This window comes from Euleptes europaea, chromosome 10, assembly GCF_029931775.1.
Source record: "Euleptes europaea isolate rEulEur1 chromosome 10, rEulEur1.hap1, whole genome shotgun sequence".
NCBI classification, from domain to species: Eukaryota; Metazoa; Chordata; class Lepidosauria; order Squamata; family Sphaerodactylidae; genus Euleptes; species Euleptes europaea.
Window position 1 is genome coordinate 48,529,890 of NC_079321.1, and position 19,481 is coordinate 48,549,370.

Consider the following 19,481-nt stretch of genomic DNA (forward strand, 5'->3'; position numbering starts at 1 on the left):
TGTAGGACACAACAGAAGATATCACTTCAGGTCATTAGTTTATTCTTTGGATCAGGGTAGCTGAATATCATTGAAGATGCATCTTCAAAGCATAGAGAGGAATGGGGCTTTCATATGATATTCCACTGTTGTCACACTGTGTAAAGATGGATAACATGGCTTTCTGGATCTATCAGAGGTTAGTGCTGAGCCAGAAATATGCAAATGGAGACTTTTAGCAGTGTTGTAATAAATTACTTGAAGATGTTGATGGGCAATAGAAGTAGCTCTATGAATGCTAATAAAATTTGGTTGGGGCAGTTCCCACTCCCCATGACCACACAGCTTCCAAGCAGGCATCTACTCATCATGTCTCTTCGACACTCTGAAATGTTAAATAAGATTTTAAGAAAATTATCATGCTGCTTGGGCTTACTTATTTGAGAAATACAACATTGTAGAATCAAATTGTCATATAGAGCTTTTTCACTGCAAACCTAAATGGCTACACGGTACTAAGGATCTGGATTTTTCCATATTTTTAAGCAAGCCAAACAAGCATATTGGTAGTATGTTGGCAGTAGGTAAGATTGGAAACCAATTTTTTCCTGAATCTATATTTCAGCAGTATACAAATGACAACAACAATCAGCCATTATTATTTATGTTAACTCTCGTGTCAAAAATCCTTCTGAAATGCTGAAAACGTCGAAACCAATTTCACAGGGGTTAAAAACAAGTAAGGGGGTTCCAAGGCACTATCTCAGGAACTGGATTCTAGGATGTGATTTAGGCCTGGTCTATAAGTGCAGCAAGTGATAATGAAAAGACAGAGTTCTGAGGTGGTACAATGGACTGTACTGCTTCATATTGCAGATAATGATTACTTGAATAATTTCTTCTAAGTGGAAAACCAGCACAGTGTTATGGGGTAGGCTAGAGCCTCTGTCTCTGCTACTTTTAATTGTATGGTTTTTATACAGGAGAGTTTAAAAAAACTGACTTTCTCCAGCTGCAGTCTGAAATGGACTACCACCTCAGTAGTCTATCTCTTCATTCTACTATATGTGTAGACCAAGCATTAGAGAGAGTGTTGTCTTTTCACATGACCAAGAATTGATCTGTTAAATGGGTACTTTAATTCCATGGCGAGCTGTTTTGCCTGCATGACTCTCTTCATCTTTAAGCACTGGTTCACACATTATAAAGTCCACACAGTAAACTCATAGACTATCAACAGATGTAATCATGGGGTTCTGTGCTTGAAGCTCAGTTTCCAGCCATTTGGGGGCCAAATTCAGAGAAGGTGGTTGGAGAGAAGAGGGATAAGTCTCCCTTTCCTGTGCAATTTTCCCTAATGGAAACAGCCCTAGGACCTACTATTTGCCTCATTGGGAAAACTAATGGCTACACACAGTTTTCCTCAACAAGGAACATAGTGAATCTCCAGGGCCATTTCCAGCTGGGGAAATGGCATGGGAGGGAAGGATGAAGCTTAGGGTTGCCAGGTCCCTCTTCCCACCAGTGAGAGCTTATTAGGGTGGGGCTGGGGGCAGAAATCATGTGCGGGACTGAGGTGGTACAATTACATCACTTTCAAGTTTACCCCGGAAGTGCCGCATCACATGGTACACTCTAGCACTCTCACCCCAAAACTCAATGGAAACCATAGTTAAAGAGGCATCAAGGATCACACCGAGGCTCCTGAAGACAGGTGCAGGTGTTAGTTGCATACCGTCAAGAGTCGGGAGCCGGCACCCCATCCCAAGACTGCCCCAGCCAAGCCACAGGACCTCTGTCTTCAATGGATTCAGCTTCAGTTGGCTCTTCCTCAACCACCCAGTCACAGTGTCCAAGCACCTGGCCAGTGTGTCTAGGGCAGTGTCCATCAACAGAAAAAGCTGGGTGTCATCAACATAGTGATGACAACCAAGTCCAAAACTCTGGACAAGCGACTTCCGGTAGAGAGCTGATCCCAGCAAGATGTTCCCCGAGATCGCTCAAGGGAACCTAGAGGCGTTCTGAGCTGGGGGCCCCCTTAAAAGCCCAGACTCCGATCCTAAATAGTGGATCGGAATGCAGGCAACCCCCTGCTGCCGAAGAAGAGCGGTTTGACTCCCACCCCCCTCCCACAAGAGCTACTTGATGTGGAGGAGGGTCGGTTGAAGTCCCGCATGGCTGAAGAGGAATTCCATCACCACGAACGTGTCATGGATATAGGCTGTGATCTCCTCTACCTATTACCGAACATTAAACAAGCTAATAACAGAGCACCCCGATTTCCAACATCCGAGTAAGTTACATGAACTCCTTTTGTCTACTAAACCGATTCTGATCGACTGGAACTTTTCAAAATCGGTTAAAGATTCTGCACCCCTTCACCCAGGATTTTAAGTGACATTCTGACAAAAAAGACTATTTAATTAAACTAAAAACTGAACTAGCAGTCAAACAAAACAATCAGAAAGAACTGAGTGGCATAAACAGCTACCGAGCGGCAGCTGTGGCATAGAAGGGGGGAGGAGAAATCCTTCACTTTTGATTCTCCATTCTTTTACCTTAGGAGAGTCCTCCAGCCACATTTTCATTCAGGAAGTGGCTTCTCTAGGAAGACAGGAAACCATAGAGGGCTGTTGGGCCGGATGTGCCCCACTCAGTGTACCAGTAAAATAAATCCTACCTTCTGTAACCATAGAGTGGGAGCGACGGAAAGCCCACTACCTCATAATTCTCTGTATACTTCCTGGAACAAGCTCCAAAGCCAAGCCAGAGCCTTCTAACAACTTAGTAGCTTTATTATACTGAATTGCCTGCTTATATTTACCTTACTAGTCTGGAAAATACAAAAGCCACAGACAACCATGGAAGGTAATCATCAAAAGATACAGGAAATGTTGGCCATGCAAACTGCATTATTAAAGAAGAAGTTTGAACAGGTTTCCATGCAACAAGAACAATCAGCTACACAAATGACATTAATTATTACTCAAAAATTTGACGGCTTAATAAATGAGATCAGGGAATTAAAGGATCAAATTACAGTAATGAAAAATGGCACGAATAAGATGGAACTTTTAGTTAAAAACAACACTGAAAAATTGAAAGGAGTTAAAATGGACATGAAATCTCAAGCACAACAAATTGAAGTAATACGACTCCAGGAAGAGCGAGTAAAGGATCAATTAGCTGTTTTGGACTTGCAACAGAGAGAATCTAACCTGCACATACGTAATTTGTCTGAAAGACTAGGGGGCACCAGAGAGACCATCATAAGATCGCTTGCTGATATATTTCATTTAAATGAACAAGAATTAAATTATGCAATAAACAAGATATATAGAATCCCCTTGTCAACTCGAGTACAGAAAACCAAAGCTTGAGAGATCTTGGTCTCCTTCTTTGACATCAGGATGAAAAATATCATTCATTTGGAGAATCATCTAAGTGTAGATGATACACCGTTAATAATTCTCAAAGACATTCCTCATCACCTGATTGAAAAGAGAGCCATCTATAAAGATTTCACTGAGATACTGAGAAACAAGGGAATAAAATACAGCTGGTTGCTTCCACAAGGACTTACCTTCACTTATAAACAAGTTAAACATGCTGTCAATTCGTTGGAAGATATCAAAAACTTTTTGACAAGAAATAATGAGCTGTCAGACCATACTACAGGAATACAAGAAGAATCAACAGCCCAAAGAGCAATGGGTAAAGATTGTCACAGACAGGAGACCATCTCAAGAAAGCATGGCAACAGAAACTCCAGACAGAAGAAAAAGTTTTAAAAGAAGGGTTAAGAAAGCCGGAAGAATATCAATTTGACTCTTAATTGGGAAAGAGGGGGTAGAAGAAAAATGATATCAACTTAATTTTTTATTTGGGGTATATAAAGTTTTTTAAGAGCTAATCCATTGTCTATGACAGAGAGGAGTGACCGGAGAAAATTATGTTAATGTGCTTTGCTATGTCTCTGTTTTTATTTTTTAAATGATTTCTTTTTCTCTATTATTAATGTTATATTATTATTGCTTATCGAAATATATTAAATAAGGGAAAGTATAACATTAAAATAATGACTTATAAGGATTAGAAAATATTAATACAAAGTAGATACCAGATATTTGTAGGGAGGGAGGAAGTCGGTGGGGAAGTCAATTATTATTAATTATACTTAATACTGAAGACATGCACCTAATAATTTTTTTATCCAGTCAAAGATTGGTAAATAGGATGTATTGTTAAATGAGATGCATAGCAATTATTGAAAAATAATATATATATGGATAGATAGATAGATTATATATATATATATATACACACCAAAACTCTGGACAAGCTGGGCAAGGGGGCGCATATAGCTGTTAAACAAAATGGCGAAAGGATCACGCTTTGCGGGACCCCACACACCAAAGGGTGCCGCCATGATACCTCCTCCCCCAGTGCCACCCTCTGTCCCCAACTATGGAGAAAGAAGTGCAGCCATGGAAGGGCTGAACCCCAAAAGTGTTATACAGGCATATTAAAAAAATGAGACAGGTTATAACACAAACTGACAAAAGCCGGAACTATTTAAGATAAATAGTCAGATCTGACATAAATCCCATATATCAAAATAATCTTGAATTAAGCTGTCATATGCTGTTTTCAAGGAGTAAGAAGTAACTGAACATTCATTATTTAATTCTTTCCTTGTCCTTTTCTGTCCTAGGCAGTTCTCCCACTTGTTTAATAATATGTCTTATCGACTATCGACTAAATGTTTCAAGTAGTAGAACTTCCATAACTTTCTTGGGGAAATCATTCATAATCTCTTGTCAAGAAATTTCCTCTAGATACCAACTTTCTTGTTTCTAAAACACTATCCAGTTTCTCCTTATTTCAGATGGGCAGCCCATTCTTAAGGGTATGTGTGTTATGACTGTGGCCAGGAGTGGCAATGCCATGCCTCCTCCTCAGAGGATTCCCGGTCTCCGAAAAGAAATTAAACCCTTTAAAAAAATAAAAAATGAAAATGCCCCCATAGGCGGCTCTGCCCCCAGGAACGCCGCAGGAACACCTCCCAGGACACCAGCAGCAGGGACTTGTGCCACTGGAACATTGCCAGGAGGCAGCCCCTGTGCCCGAGCCCTAAGCCCCAGCATGGTGTCCCGGCGCTGGCATGGATGCCACCTGTGATAGCGTAAGTGCTCCTTGTCACGGATTAAATAGGCACTTACGCTGGCTCCTAAGAAGCTTCGCCCCCCCTTCAGGGATAGCAGCCTCAGTTAAGTAATTTTTATCTCTTCTTAATCATGACTGTTACACTGTTCATACCTCTGGTTGATTTATAACAACCATATTGAATAAGGTTACTTTAATTGAAGTAAAATGTCCACTTTTAATGGAAAAAACAATTACCTTCTACCCTTTCCCTGCCCATGCGTCCCAGTTTTAGAATGCTATTAAGAGATTACAGTAACTGGATTGTGAAAAATGAAAGAGAATAAACAATGGTTTAAAAAGTGAATTGTAACAAAATAAAAAATAAAAAGTGAACTGTAAGAGGCAATAGTACATAGATATTTGTTGGGAGGAAAACATAATTTAGCTATTTTTCATTTTGTTTGATGATTAAATCATAGTTCATTACTGCTGTTTAACTATGTTAGGGATTAATACAGCTCCTTTTATAAAGCAATTTAAGAAACCTTTGGCAGAAAGAGAGTCACAATCTGTCATCTGGAAATAGATTTCAAAATATTATTTTGATAGTTATATTGATAGCCCAATTTCATTGTTCTTCTCTCTTTACTCATTCTGACATTTTAACACAAACATATTTGATCTTGAATTCATTATAAATTATACTTGCTCTACTATGATGAAAGGCATATGCATTCAATCACTCAGGAAATAACTTAGGCAACCCCTGACACGTTTGTGATATGGGCTGAAATTCATGCTAAAGTACATTCATAGGATTCTCTAGAACTGTTCAAGAACCAATATGTGGCCTGTATGCCTGTACTTTCATCCATCATTCAAATGTTAAGAGATAGTAAAAAAATAAGTAAAACTAATTCAAGCAAACCAAGTAAACAATATAAACACTCTCCAAAAAGCCACTACTGTGTGCATAGCAATAAAAAGGAAAGTCTAACGTCAAATTTTCATATTCTAGAACTACAAAAATGCTATGTTAGCTTTTAAGTACATCAGAAGGAACACTAGTGAGGTGTGACAAATATCGAATGGCTTCATTTGAATGGCTCCCTGCTAAATAACCGAACAAAGTGATGCTTCATTTTCTTCCAAATTAATTTGGCAAAGCAACGTGCACCCTTTCACTCATATCATTAGAGTTCTTGCATATTTAAAAATAAAAAACATGAATGCCAGCATGATTTCTACTTGCACAGCGCTTTTAATTTTCTGTGCAGCATAGATATACCCATTAATTTTATCCTTATTTATAAATGTGTGTTGTGGTCAAATATACACAGTTCATTTTGAATTGCAAGAGTTTCTATGCAGAAGCAGGACTGATGGTGCAATCCTAAACAGGTCTACTCAGAATCTTATGGAAAAGTACTTGATGAAGATTACTCCCGGGAAAGTGTTCTTAGGATTGCATTATAAATTTAACCATGACTAATTAAAACCGGTAGCAAACAACTTGAATCTAATTGTTTTCAGTGGAACCCATTTCAGTCGAATCAGAGCTACTGATCAGGCATTCAATCACATCTCCTCAACTTAGCTCTATGATCCTCACCTTAGCATGATGATCCTCCTTTTGTTTTTGAAATTACACATCTTATTGAAAAGTCTAATCAAACTTTAAATGTCTTTAAAAAACTGTAAAAGTTTAATTGAACTCTATGTAGGCTAACCCTTTTCAGTTGATGTTTCTGATGAATCTGATATTCAGAAATTAAACTGTCTTTACTACTCATTGTAGGATCGACTGAAGTTTTGTTGCACCAATGACAAATGTTCAGTGCAGGGACATACACAAATACATAATAAGACACTTATAAGCAGAGAGTTCTACATTCTTCTGTTTCCTTACATTCTGGTTGAAGCAAATGTAACACAAAACTCTCTTTAATATGCACTTACCTTTGCTTCCTTGAACTTGGAGTGCAAGGCAAATGATAAGGAATATTAATCCAGTTTTCAAATTCATGCCGCTTTTTATCATTCACAATTGTCAAGAGTAGTCATGCAGAAAAGACAAGCTAGGCTGGACCGAATAAAGAGATTCTATTTTAAGGGAGCAAAATCCCCAAACTTCTGGCTAGCTTTGAAAGATATGTCCCAAAATTGAATTACTTAGAATGTTCCAATGGGTAGCAATATTTACACAATACAGATGCTGAACAAACTGTGAAGCCTACACCTCTAACCTCAAGAGAACGAAAGTAGGACTGGAGCGAGAATTCTGAGAAGAGTGACGAAGTTTAAACAACAACAAAAAAGCAGTGTCTGTTTCTGGAATAAGCTGTTTATCTGCTGCTCAGACATAATCCCTCTTATGGTCCAGCTGGAAGAGCTGCCTTCATCTTATTAACCTTCTGGAGTGGCATCTGTCAGCCCCAGAAGACTTTCAGTAACACCATGATAGACAAAGGAAGCCTTCTTTTAGTGGCCATTACCTGTGAACACTGGACCATTCGGACATTCAGTCATGTGGCCTGTGTCACGTAGAAAAGGATTGCCAAAGGACAGCAGCAGATGAGTGTGCTACTTCAGTAAAGTAAAGTCACAGCTAAAAAAAACAACCCCTTCGGCAAGCAGAGAGTGTGGAGCCTTTCAGCTAGAAACCCATGAAAAGGCTGTTTTAGTAGCATCCGAGCAAACAATGTCATGACTCAGCAGAAAAGTTCTGTAGCAATCACAGCTTGGAACATCCCGTTCCAAATTAGATTGGGAGTGGGGGGGGGGGGCAGAATGTGGATGGGATGAGGAAAATGAGAGAAAACCTTGCTGGCTAGCAAACTACAAAAAAAAAAGATGGCTACAAACTACTTCTTTGTTCATTATACAAATAAGAATTCCACCGCACAGTAGCTAGGCCCATTCTGATATTCCTATTTCCTATATGCACGCTAGGGTCTTTAAAATCATTAGTTAAAAAGAGGCTTCATATCTTCCAAATAATCAAGAGTAAACCATGGAACTGGTGTTTTCAGTTTCTTGCCTGTTTAATTTGTCGTGACTAGGCATCACACTGGGAGGTTATTCACTGGCAGCAGGAACCTTTCCTCACTCTGGGGGAACAAGTTGCTTTAAGTGCAACCTTTATTTGAACCTGGCCAGAGTTCTATTTTTACTTGGGATTTAAACAATGGTTACAGAAAATAAAGATCCTCATCTTCTACCTGCTTGGAGTCGAGATTTAAAAGATGCTGCTGATGGGGCCAACATATGACCCACCTTTCTTTCTGTTTATCACAGTTCTTTTCCTGAACAAACATTTCTACAGCCTTCTGGAAACCGAGAATTCAGAGCCTGCAAATGAGCACTCTTTGAATAACTGTGCTCTGGATTTATTCTGAAATATAAACTTTAGAGAATATTAGACTGGTAATGGCACTTATAGCCACACTTTCTTCCCGCATATAAAGAGCAAAGTGCAACTCCAACCATAATTAAACCTTGCAAATCCCAATGTAATACAGTGGATTTTAGAGAGAGAAAAAGTATGAGAATATGGCCCCAAGATGCCTAGGTTGTTAGAGGTTCTGTTACTTTGCATGACACAGAAATTCTCAAACAGCTGGACATCTGCAATTACTAGGGTTGCCAACCTCCAGGTATTAGCTGGAGATCTCCCGCTGTTACAATTGATCTCCAGCCGACAGAGATCAGTTCACCTGGAGAAAATGGCCACTTTGGCAATTGGACTCTGTGGCACTGAAGTCCCTCCCCTCCCCAAACCCTGCCCTCCCCAGGCTCTGCCCCAAAAACCTCCCGCCAGTGGCGAAGAGGGACGTGGCAACCCTAGCAATTACAAGGGGATTTCTAGGACTGTACTTGTTGCATAGCCAACACACCCATTATTAGAAGATAATTTAAAAAGAAAATTCTTATGGTCAGCAGGGAAGAAGAAAACATTTTGAAAAATGCTCAAAAGGCCACAACATCGATTTGACAATTATTTCCAGTCAGCTGTTTTTAAAAACAAGACACTTTCGTTAGCCTTTGCTAACAAGTAATTTCAAGTTACTTTCTGACCATCCACTAATGAGTTTGCACTCGTATTATCAACTTGAAACCAGAGTGGCGTAGTGGTTAAGCCTCAGACCAGGATTTGGGAGGCCAACGTTTAAATCCCAACTATGCTATGGAAGCTTAAAGGGTAACAGTGGGTTTGTCATTCCTTCTGTCAGTCTAACTTACCTCACTTGGCTGTTCCTGTGAAGGTAAAATGGAGGAGAGAACAACCTTGTAAGCTGCTTTGTGTCTTCAATGAGGAGAAAAATCACAGCATAAATACCTAAATACATAAATTCTAATACTTCATGTGCCACAAAAATGAACTTAAAACCAAACAGTATGCAAAATGATGCAAAATAAATATCATCAGCTCATTGATTAGTACATTATAATTCAGTGGCTATTAGAGAGAGAGAGAAAGAGTATTTATTTATTTATTTAAGATGTTTATACACCTCTTTGAAAAACTCATGAGACAACTTTAAAAACAGAGGGAAAAGTCACACTGCAACAGTTGTTTGGGAGTAACGCCCACTAAAGTCAGCAGGATAACTGCTGTGTAAAAAAGGTTGCCAACAACCTGGAGAAGAAGAAAAAAACCTTGCCCCTTTAACAGAGGCTTCATGTGTGGCAATAGCCTTTACATGGGATACAGGTAAATAGCATCACCTGGTAAATAACATTCCGATAAGCCTCTCTTAAAGGGGCATTTTTGTCCTCCAGGATATTGGCAACCTTAGTGTATACATGAATAGAACTGAGCCGCATCTGCAGGACTTGCAGATTAATCACAAACATTTTGAACTTCCTTATCCATATTTCTGTTTAATTTAAAAACTTGGTAACTAGACTTGATAAGTGCCACTCTGGAAGCAAATGAGGATGATAAACACTCATTATAGCTGAAGCAATACTATCAAGGGACTGCTGCTTCTCTAAGTACTGCTGTCTTTAATTACAGGTCACTGTTAATTAATCTAGAAGTGCTTCTTCTAGGTGGTTTGCTGTCAAAACTAATTATATATTCTAAAAGAGGCAAAGATTTTTGTAAAAAATTGGCCGCATTTCAATAGCACATGACAAACGTAGAAGTGAAGCATAAAAAGGGCAGGGCTTTGAGCAGAAGTATCCATTCATCCAAAAGAAGAGCACAGAAATGAAAGCTAGAACCTTTGTTGTAGTGGAGAATCTGGTAACACCCCTGAAGGAAGTCACTAGCTACAGTGGTTTGAATGATGTTCAAGACAAGACAAAACAAAACACTCCATGACAGCCTGCCTCTCATTTGTAAGACTGAATGCAGCTTCTCAGAGATCACGCCATAACTTAACACCTTGGCAACGAAGTGAAGCTAATTGCATGCTTGCATCTCATTCAGGGTACCTGCCAGATCAGACCTTGATCATGGCCAGAGAAACCTGCCTTCTTAAAATTTTGTAACATCCAGCCTGATGAAGAGCTCCGGTGAGATCAAAAGCTTGCACAGTGTTTTGCATCAATGATTGGTACTAAGAAAAGGCTTTGCTCAGATTTTGTTCTTGAGTACAAGATTCCTAATCCACACCTGGAAATGGTACTGGTTCCTTACACTGCACCAACATAATGAAAGAGAATGCAGCTTGCTGTGTCTCTAATTCAACTTCTCCACCAGTTGCTGTTACCCCCTCTGCCAAAAGAGGAGGCATCCAGACGGGACCACATTCATTCCCTGGCCTTATAAAGGGTTTCCAGTAACAAGTATCAGGAAAAACCCTTTGCTGCTTGAGATCGTGGATAATTCCTGCATATCATATAATAAGAGTAGACAATATTAACCTCAATAGCCCAATCATCTGATGGTACAAAATAGCTTTATATACTATAATCCTGCAGGAAAGGCAAGTGGATGCAAAAACAGCAAGGTGTAGGATGGCTAGGCTAGGCTAGGCTTCTGTATCTTTAAACACAGTAGAATTTGAAATTCAACAGATACAGTTTTTCTCATTCCAGGATGTCAAATTGTACCTGCCCAAATACTATTACAGCTGTTAAAGTACAGGAGCTCTTTGTGCTAGGGCTGTCAATTCGGTTCCATCCGATAAGAAAAACAGCCAAATTTTCCCTGATTTGGCAGTCTCTAGTTTAGATGGAGCCGAATTCAAAAAATGAGAGAAAACGGCCAGCCGAATTCAGCGGGTTCGGGCAGATGCTGAATAAATTCAGGCAAATTCGGCGGCCCCGAATCAGCAGCATAACCGTCAATTAGTTAGCAGCATTCTCCCGTGGCCAATGGTGGCCAAGCTGGGTCTTCTCCTGGCCAATTAGAGCAGAGATTCTCACTTTTGAAATGGCCAGGAGAAGAGTATAAAAACTCCTGTCCCGACTGCATTCATTTCCTTCCATTTTGGTGCTGCTGCTGAGAGATCCGGACTGGGCCGAGCTGCTGCTGCTTACCGGAATAGGATTGGATTTACTACTCCGTGCTCCTGCTGGAAGACATCCACACAGTTTGATTTTGGGTTTTTTCCTCTATACCTTTACTTCTGTGTGTGTGTGTGTGGGGGGAAAGCAGATTCTGGGGGGGGGGCAGATTCTGTGGGGGGGAGCCAAAGGGGGGGTGCCCGCTCGCCTCTGCGGGAGTGTGTGTTCTGCTTGTGTTTTTTGCCCATTGCCACCCTCGCCCGGAGTTGAGTGCAGCGGTGCGGCTTGAGTCTTCCTCCGCTCAGCACCTGCGCGCCTCCTCCTCCTTGCTTTGTTTCTGTTTGGGGTTGAGCTGAGCCGTACTGGTTTGAGAGGGGGGGCTTCGTGTTTTCTGCCCGGGGGGGGTGCCCACTCGTCTCTGTAATGTGTTGTGCTTTGAGGTTTGTTTGTTTGTATGAAGGCATAAAATCGTGCTGAGCCAGTGCTTATCTCTCCCCCTTTCTCCCATAAACTGTCCGGCTCCTACTGATTCGTACAATAAGCCAACCTTACTTGTGCAACCATTTTGCAAGCCTCATTGCTTATTACAAGAAATGTTGCATAAGGAGAAATTCCACTCCCCCACTCGCCTGCACCTTTCTTCCTGTTTGCTGAGCTAATAGCTTATGAATAGCTAGTGCGCCTCTGTTCCTTTCCATGGCTTGCAAATTCCCAAGGTAGCGTGTTGCAATTGCAATGGTCTAACTCTGCAAACTCCAAAATGTCTATTCTATTCATTCCAATGGGCAGTTTGGGGGGGACCCCTTCCGGGCCCCATAATTCGGGACCCCCTAACCCAATCTTCACAAAACATGGGGGTTCTTGCACGAAGGATCCCCTGAAGCTACACTGAACGTTTGGGACCTCTACCTCCAAAAATGCCCCCCCCGGAGCCGCGGAAAGCCGCAAATGTGTTTTTAATGGCTTTATTCCAATGGGCAGATTGGGGGGACCCCTTCCAGGCACCATAATTCGGGATCCCCTGCCCCAATCTTAACCAAACTTGGGGGTTCTTGCAAGAAGAGACCCCTCAAGTTACGCTGAAAGTTTGGAGCCTCTACCTCCAAAAATGCCCCCCAGAGCCGCGGAAAACCACGAATGTGGTTTTAATGGCTTTAAATGGCCGAATTTATTTGCGAACTCCGAATTGCGTGCCGAATTCCACGGCCCGTATTTTCCCAAATCCGAATTTTACTGAATTTTTTCCCCCAACAGCCCTTCTGAGTACCTTTACCTCTGATTATCTTCAGAACAAGACCTGGAAAGTGTAGAGTAGGCAGCACAGCATCCTGTTTTGGTGCTTCAGAGACTGTACTTGGTAGTGCTAGTTGTGTCTACAGTTCAACAGATATTTTGATGTGAGCAATGAAGGTAATGTGGAGCTAGTTTTATTCCAACCTGGAAAAAACAACAACCTGTGTCCCTTTAACAGAGGCTTAATGGAATGTTATTTACCAGGTAACATTATTTCCCACTATGCCATGAAAGTACGGTTGCCAGGTCCCTCTTCCCCATTGGTGGGAGGTTTTTGGGGCAGAGCCTGAGGAAGGTGGGGTTTGGGGATGGGAGGGACTTCAATGCCATAGAGTCCAATTGCCAAAGCGGCCATTTTCTCTAGGTGAATTGATCTCTATCGGCTGGAGATCAGTTGTAATAATAGCAGGAGATCTCCAGCTACTACCTGGAAGTTGGCAATCCTACATGAAAGGCTTCAACTGCCCATTTCTACAGATTAAACCTCTGTTAAAGAGATGACAATTTCTCCCCCAGGTTGTTGGTAACGCTAATAAGAGATTTGGTCATCTGTTGCTTATAGGAAGTTTTTTATGAACATTTCAGAACTATGGATCATGCCCCAGTTCTCTCAGATGTGCAAACTTTGAGCTGAACTTCAAAAGACTCTAAATAATAAATGGAAAGGCTCCTAGTATTGCCTGTATATGAGAGAACGCTTGTGCCAAGAAGCGTCAGGCTTCGTTTTTCTTCTTGAAGTTTCTTGTTTAACTTCAACTGTGATGCCAGTAAACTCTGACAGACCTTGTGTTCATCGTTTTGGCACTGATCCCCTGTGTTTAAAACAGCGGGATCACAAAAACATCCCGAGGCAGATCTAATCTGTGGGAGGACTGGTTTGCTGACCTAGCTCCGAATTGGGGAGTGTCTTGGAGCTGGCTACTTACTGCAGCCCCCCAACCCTGGCCAACCTTGACATGCAATTACTGCCCCTGGATCTTTATACTATGATGACCTTAGCATACAATTAAACACAATTAAACACATGGAGACTGTAGCTGGAATGGAAATGGCCACAACTTTATTGGTTACAGCATCAGGCATTGGTGTTGCATAGCAGCTGCCAACCGATGCATCCAGCCAGCCTGCTGGGAGTAGCCTGAGATGGCAGAATGTGGGGCCCACTTGGGTGGAAGCCTGCTGTGTGGTCCCCTGCCACTTGACAGGAGAGCCAACCGGACAGCCCCTGACTAGGCATGTCCCATCCTGACAGCCCCCAACTGGGCATGTCCCTATTCCAGGCCTCCCCCAAAACCCCCTATTGGGGTACCCAGGCTGGGAAAAAGGGGTGCGCAGGCCGCCTTTCCCCATAAACTGAATCCGGCCCCATGCCAAAACCACCACAAGAGATGGCTGGGGACCAGCCCAGACCCAGCTGACTCCTGTCAATGCCTAAAGCTGCAACCAATCTTTAAAGCCATGCTGGATGTCATGTAGCTGAACTTCCATCCCCCAGGAGGAAAGGAGGGCCCTGCCTGGGTGGACAATGTCTCCCAGCAGCAGGAAATGTCCATGTGATGAATCACTGAGCCACCGATGGCTACTGCCATCTTGCCAAAGGCCACCATGGCTTTTTGTCTGGCCCATCCACCTTTTACAGGTGGGCCGCCCTGCCATGACTGCCTCTCCAGGAGTTCAGACCCAAAGCTGCTGGTGTCGGCAACCTGCTGGAGATAGCCTGTCAAGCCAATACTCCTGGCCCACCTGTTGGGGAGGGGCTCATGAGCAATGAGACCTGGGGTCCAGAAGCAATGTGAAGTGAGCATCAGCTGGCACCCAGAGCCAGGTATGGACCGAATGGTTCCTCTCCTCAAACCCCTTGAGGGAGCCTCACCACCAGGGAGGTATGTCCGCTGGCACTGCCCCATCCCCGAGTGGATCCATCTGATGGCCAGACCTCTAAGTAAGCTGTGACAAGGAGTAACACATGAACCTGGAGGTGGAAGTTGCCCAGGGGTCTTCCACTCCAACCTCCTGCACAATGTGGGGAAGTTCTGAATGCTTGGAAGCCCCAGCTCGGGTTGAACTATCCAGTGACCCCTGCTCAGAGGAAGGCAAAGAAACCCTCCAGAACCCATGGCCAATGTGGCCTGGAGGAAAATTCCTTCCTGACCCCAAAATGGCAATTGGCTCTACCCTGGGCATATGAGCAAGGACCACTACATGATCCATCCATCACCGGGACTTGCCCCGGCCTTAAAAAGTTGCACACCTTACAGCCCAGAACATGAGGCTGCACACGTGGGTCCAGATCCCTCTCCGCCCATGAGCTGAAACAAAAGGACAGGTTAACAGGTGCTTTCTTATGGCTAGACTCATGCCCTATAAGCTGTGGGCACACCTGGCCATGGTCTAAAGCGAGAGGTAGAAGCACTCTAAATAATAAATGAAAAGGTTCCTACTACTGCCTGTATATGAGAGAATGCTTTTGCCAAGAAGCGGCAGGCTTCGATTTTCATCTTGAAGTTTCTTGTTTAACTTCAACTGCAATGCCAGTAAACTCTGACAGACCTTGTGTTCATCGTTTTGGCACTGATCTCCCTTGTTTAAAACAGCGGGATAACAAAAACATCCTGAGGCAGATCTAATCTGTGGGAGGACTGGGGTTTTTTTTCCTTGCTTGCTTGCTATTTTTGTGGCCAATGGCACTTGGAAGCCCTTCTCCAAGATAGCATCCGAGAACTGTGCTCTTGCAGTTTTTTTTTTTTTTACAATGCTAACTTCTGAAGTTAAAATCATAATTCCTAAGTTCAGCAATGGAACATTGAATCAGGCCTGGCTCATAAAAGATGGAGAATGGGGTAGAAGAATGCTGAGGGAGACTGAATTCTCTCAGACTGCAGGTTCTATGTTAAAAGCTTCTTGCAGGTAGAAAACTAGCACATCAATGAGAGGGGGCCGCACTTTAGTCTTTGCTGTACTGGTTTTCTCTTTTCAGTGATATTTTACAGTGACGGTGAATTGAAAGCGCCCCAAACCCCGACTTCCTCAGGCTCTGCCCCCAAAACCTCCCACCAATGGTGAAGAGCGACCTGGCAACCCTAGTATGTGTCGACATTTCGTATATTGAGTAGGGGTGTTACCCTAATTAGACCGTCTCCATTTCAGTTGGGGGAATTAGGTTTTGGAGACTTTCGCTTAGTGAAAGGTTGGGGGGCAGGATCTTTTATAGCAATTTGGACTGGAGGTAACAGAGTCCAGCTTTCAGTTCTCCTTCAAAGATAAGCCTCCCTGGAAAACTCTTAAAGAAAGAAGCATTGTTTATAATTTTAAGGGGTCTTATTGAAAGCATTTTCAAACACACACACACACACAACAAAATCAAACATCCGATACACACAACAGCCTAAGAAATAAAAGGGAAGACGGGGTGGACACAAGGATATGAGGGGTTGAGGGTACTATTTACCAGTCAGAAGAATACAATGTCCAAATGACAGCAGCACTGAGCGGCAGAGAAAATGGCCGCTTTGGCAACTGGAGTCTATGGCATTGAAGTCCCTCCCCTCCCCAAACTCCGCCCTCCTCAGGCTCTGCCCCAAATATCTCCCACCGGTGGTGAAGTGGCACCTGGAAACCCTATTCTTGTGTCCTCCATTTTATCATCACAACAACCCTGTGAGGTAGGTCTGGCTGTGAGTGTATCACCCAGCACCCTTCTATGGTGGATTGGGGATCTGAATATTAGAGACACAACAACAGGATCTTGGGGTCTTAGTAGACCAAACACTGAACATGTCAGCAGTGTGATGCTGTAACTAAAAAGGCAAATGCGGTTCCTTAGAGCGGTTTAGTTAGAGCGGTTCCTCAGTGGAACAGGCTTCCTTGGGAGGTGGTAAGCTCTCCTTCCCTGGAGGTTTTTAAGAAGGGATGGCCATCTGTCAGCAATGCTGATTCTGTGACCTTAGGCAGATGATGAGAAGGAGGGCATCTTGGCCATCTTCTGGTTACTAGGGATGTGGAGGGGGGAGGTAGTTGTCAATTTCCTGCATTGTGCAGGGGGTTGGACTTGATGGCCCTGGTGGTCCCTTCCAACTCTATGATTCTATGATTCTAGGCTGCTTAAAAGCTCTGTTATTACCTGTTGTGTATTATGAAGATAACCTGGTTCAGGGTGTTCCAATTCCCTTCATTTTTGGCACTGCGACTTCCATCATCATTCTGGGGTTGGTGGTCAGTTTTCAAACGTGTAGCATTATTTTCTGATGAGTTATGCCTGCCACAAACAGATTGTTAGTTTCCATTGCAAATAGTACGGGAGGGAGGTATCACCCTAGCCAGGATATTCCCATTCCTTTCTATTTAATCTGTTCCACATTTTCATTATTTCAATGGAGCCTATGCAAGTCAATGGGCATCCCTGGCTCCCGTTATATCCAATGAGCCTTCAGGTGGCAGGCCTCTTCCATTGTTCCCAATAGGCACTCTTGTTATTTGTTTTAGTACATCCTCATAATGGCAGATTGACAGAAAAAGATGGGGGGATCTGCAAAAGAAACCACTTTCTTTCTGTGAGAGAAAACAAACACGTCACAACAAGAAAGGATGGCAAATGCAGAGATTTCAGTGGAAAGGTAAGAAATTTTTATTGTCAGTCACTGTTAGAGTAGGAAAATACATTCAGATTTTTTTTAATGCTGTGGCCAGCTGGAGTTCTCCTACTGCCTTCATTTTAGGAATCAGTGGAAGGAGTTGAGTCTGTGCTGAGAGACATCTAGGTAGGGTTGCCAGGTCCCTGTTCGCCACCGGTGGGAGGTTTTTGAGGCGGAGCCTGAGGAGGGCAGGATTTGAGGAGGGGAGGGACTTCAATGCCATAGACTCCAATTGCCAAAGCGGCTATTTTCTCCAGGTGAACTGATTTCTGTTGACTGAAGATCAGTTGTAACAGTGGGAGATCTCCAGCTATTACCTGGAGGTTGGCAGCCCTAACTTTGGGGGTCTATAAACTTGACCCCTTTGGTCCAATTCACTGGAAACTTGGGGGGTAGGTCTTACTCAGACAACTGTGTTGTGTGCAGATTTGGTGGCATAATCTTTATAAACAGCTGCCACAGACCCTCATATACATTCCTTATTGAAAAGAATGGTCTTGAATTAATAGAATCATAGAGTTGGAAGGGACCACCAGGGTCATCTAGTCCAACCCCCTGCACAATGCAGGGAATTCCGAACTACCTTCCCCCACACCCCCAGTGACCCATACTTCATGCCCAGAAGATGGCCAAGGTGCCCTCCCTCTCATGATCTGCCTAAGGTCATAGAATCAGAATTGCTGACAGATGGCCATCTAGCTTCTTCTTAAAAACCTCCAGGGAAGGAGAGCTTACCACTTCCCAAGGAAGCCTGTTCCACTGAGGAACTGCTCTAACTGTTAGAAAATTCTTCCTAATGTCCAGACAAAAACTCTTTTGATTTAATTTCAACCCGTTGGTTCTGGTCCGACCTTCTGGAGCAACAGAAAACAACTCGGCAATTCTGGAACTGTAAATTAATCTGACAGGCATCTGTACAGTGTAGTCCAGTGGAGTTGTTCCAGGTGGTTGTAGGTATGTTGGGATCTGGTCTGCAGGAGAAGGTGGACTGCTCAGTGGCCTGCTGTGAGCTTTTAGCTCAGCATTGTTATGGTGTATGGTTCATATATCAGTATTTGATCACTGTGTGATCTGGCTTGTTCTAGGTTGATTAAAAAAAGAACACTTTGCATCCTGACAGATTCCAGAGGGGTAGCCATAGCAGTCTGCCACAAACATGTTTTTGTATCATGAATTTCAAGGCCCAAAGAAAAAAAAGTTTCCATTTTACAGCTTTTTATTAGTAGTCCAGGTATCATAACTATTGAATCTCTACCTGCTGAGGATGTATCCCAACAAGTCTGATACCCTTGTGAAGGAACCAAGCAGCAACACGGAGGCCTCCAGAGAAGAGATCCTCTTTAGCATCATGCCTTAGATTGATCTCTGAAATACCATGTAAAGCTGGTGCTATGATCTCTGCTGAGCCTTGTGCCAACTGTCTTGTTGTTGTCTTGGCATATCACTAAAGAATCTGTACTTTGCCCTTAGTTACCCTATTTGTATATCCTTGCCCTCAAAAAGTGATGCTGTCTTTTCCCTTCAATTCATCTTAAGTCACAAACCTAGTAAAAATGATCCAACCTATCATGTTTAACCATTTGATGAAATTATGCTTGACACCATCCATCAAAGTTACTATGAAATAAGTTTCATTTTAAGTTCTTTGTGATCATTTATGCACGGTCGCTTTAACCTCCTTTATTCCCTGTTTCAGCCAGGATCAAATTTTTCAATATGCAAGATACCTCATTCCTTGGAAGCCCAACGTTGCTTCATCGCAAAACGAACCCAGCTTTTCCCATTCCTCTTCTGGCCCGAATTAAACCATTCATCCTGGCTCATTCCGGAGTCACAGAGTGTGCATACTGCATTAGGGGGAAACACAGAAGATTGGCTTCTCTCACAGCCAATCACGAAGCAGTGTACAAAGAGGCTTCAAGTGCTTCCTGTTTCCTGCTACCTCGGAGCTCTTTCTGAACAAAAGAAAGG

At 42.8% G+C, this 19,481-nt stretch overlaps 1 protein-coding gene across 1 annotated transcript in view; it reads right to left on the bottom strand.

Moving 5' to 3' along the window:
- The window catches only part of IMPG1 (interphotoreceptor matrix proteoglycan 1), a 124,790-nt gene extending 117,079 nt beyond the window's left edge, over positions 1–7,711 (bottom strand). The window contains exon 1 of the mRNA XM_056856342.1: positions 7,087–7,711. Coding sequence (XP_056712320.1) covers positions 7,087–7,168 — 82 coding nt within the window. The 5' untranslated portion in view covers positions 7,169–7,711. The remainder of the gene's footprint in view (positions 1–7,086) is intronic.
- Between the last annotated feature and the right edge of the window lie 11,770 nt (positions 7,712–19,481).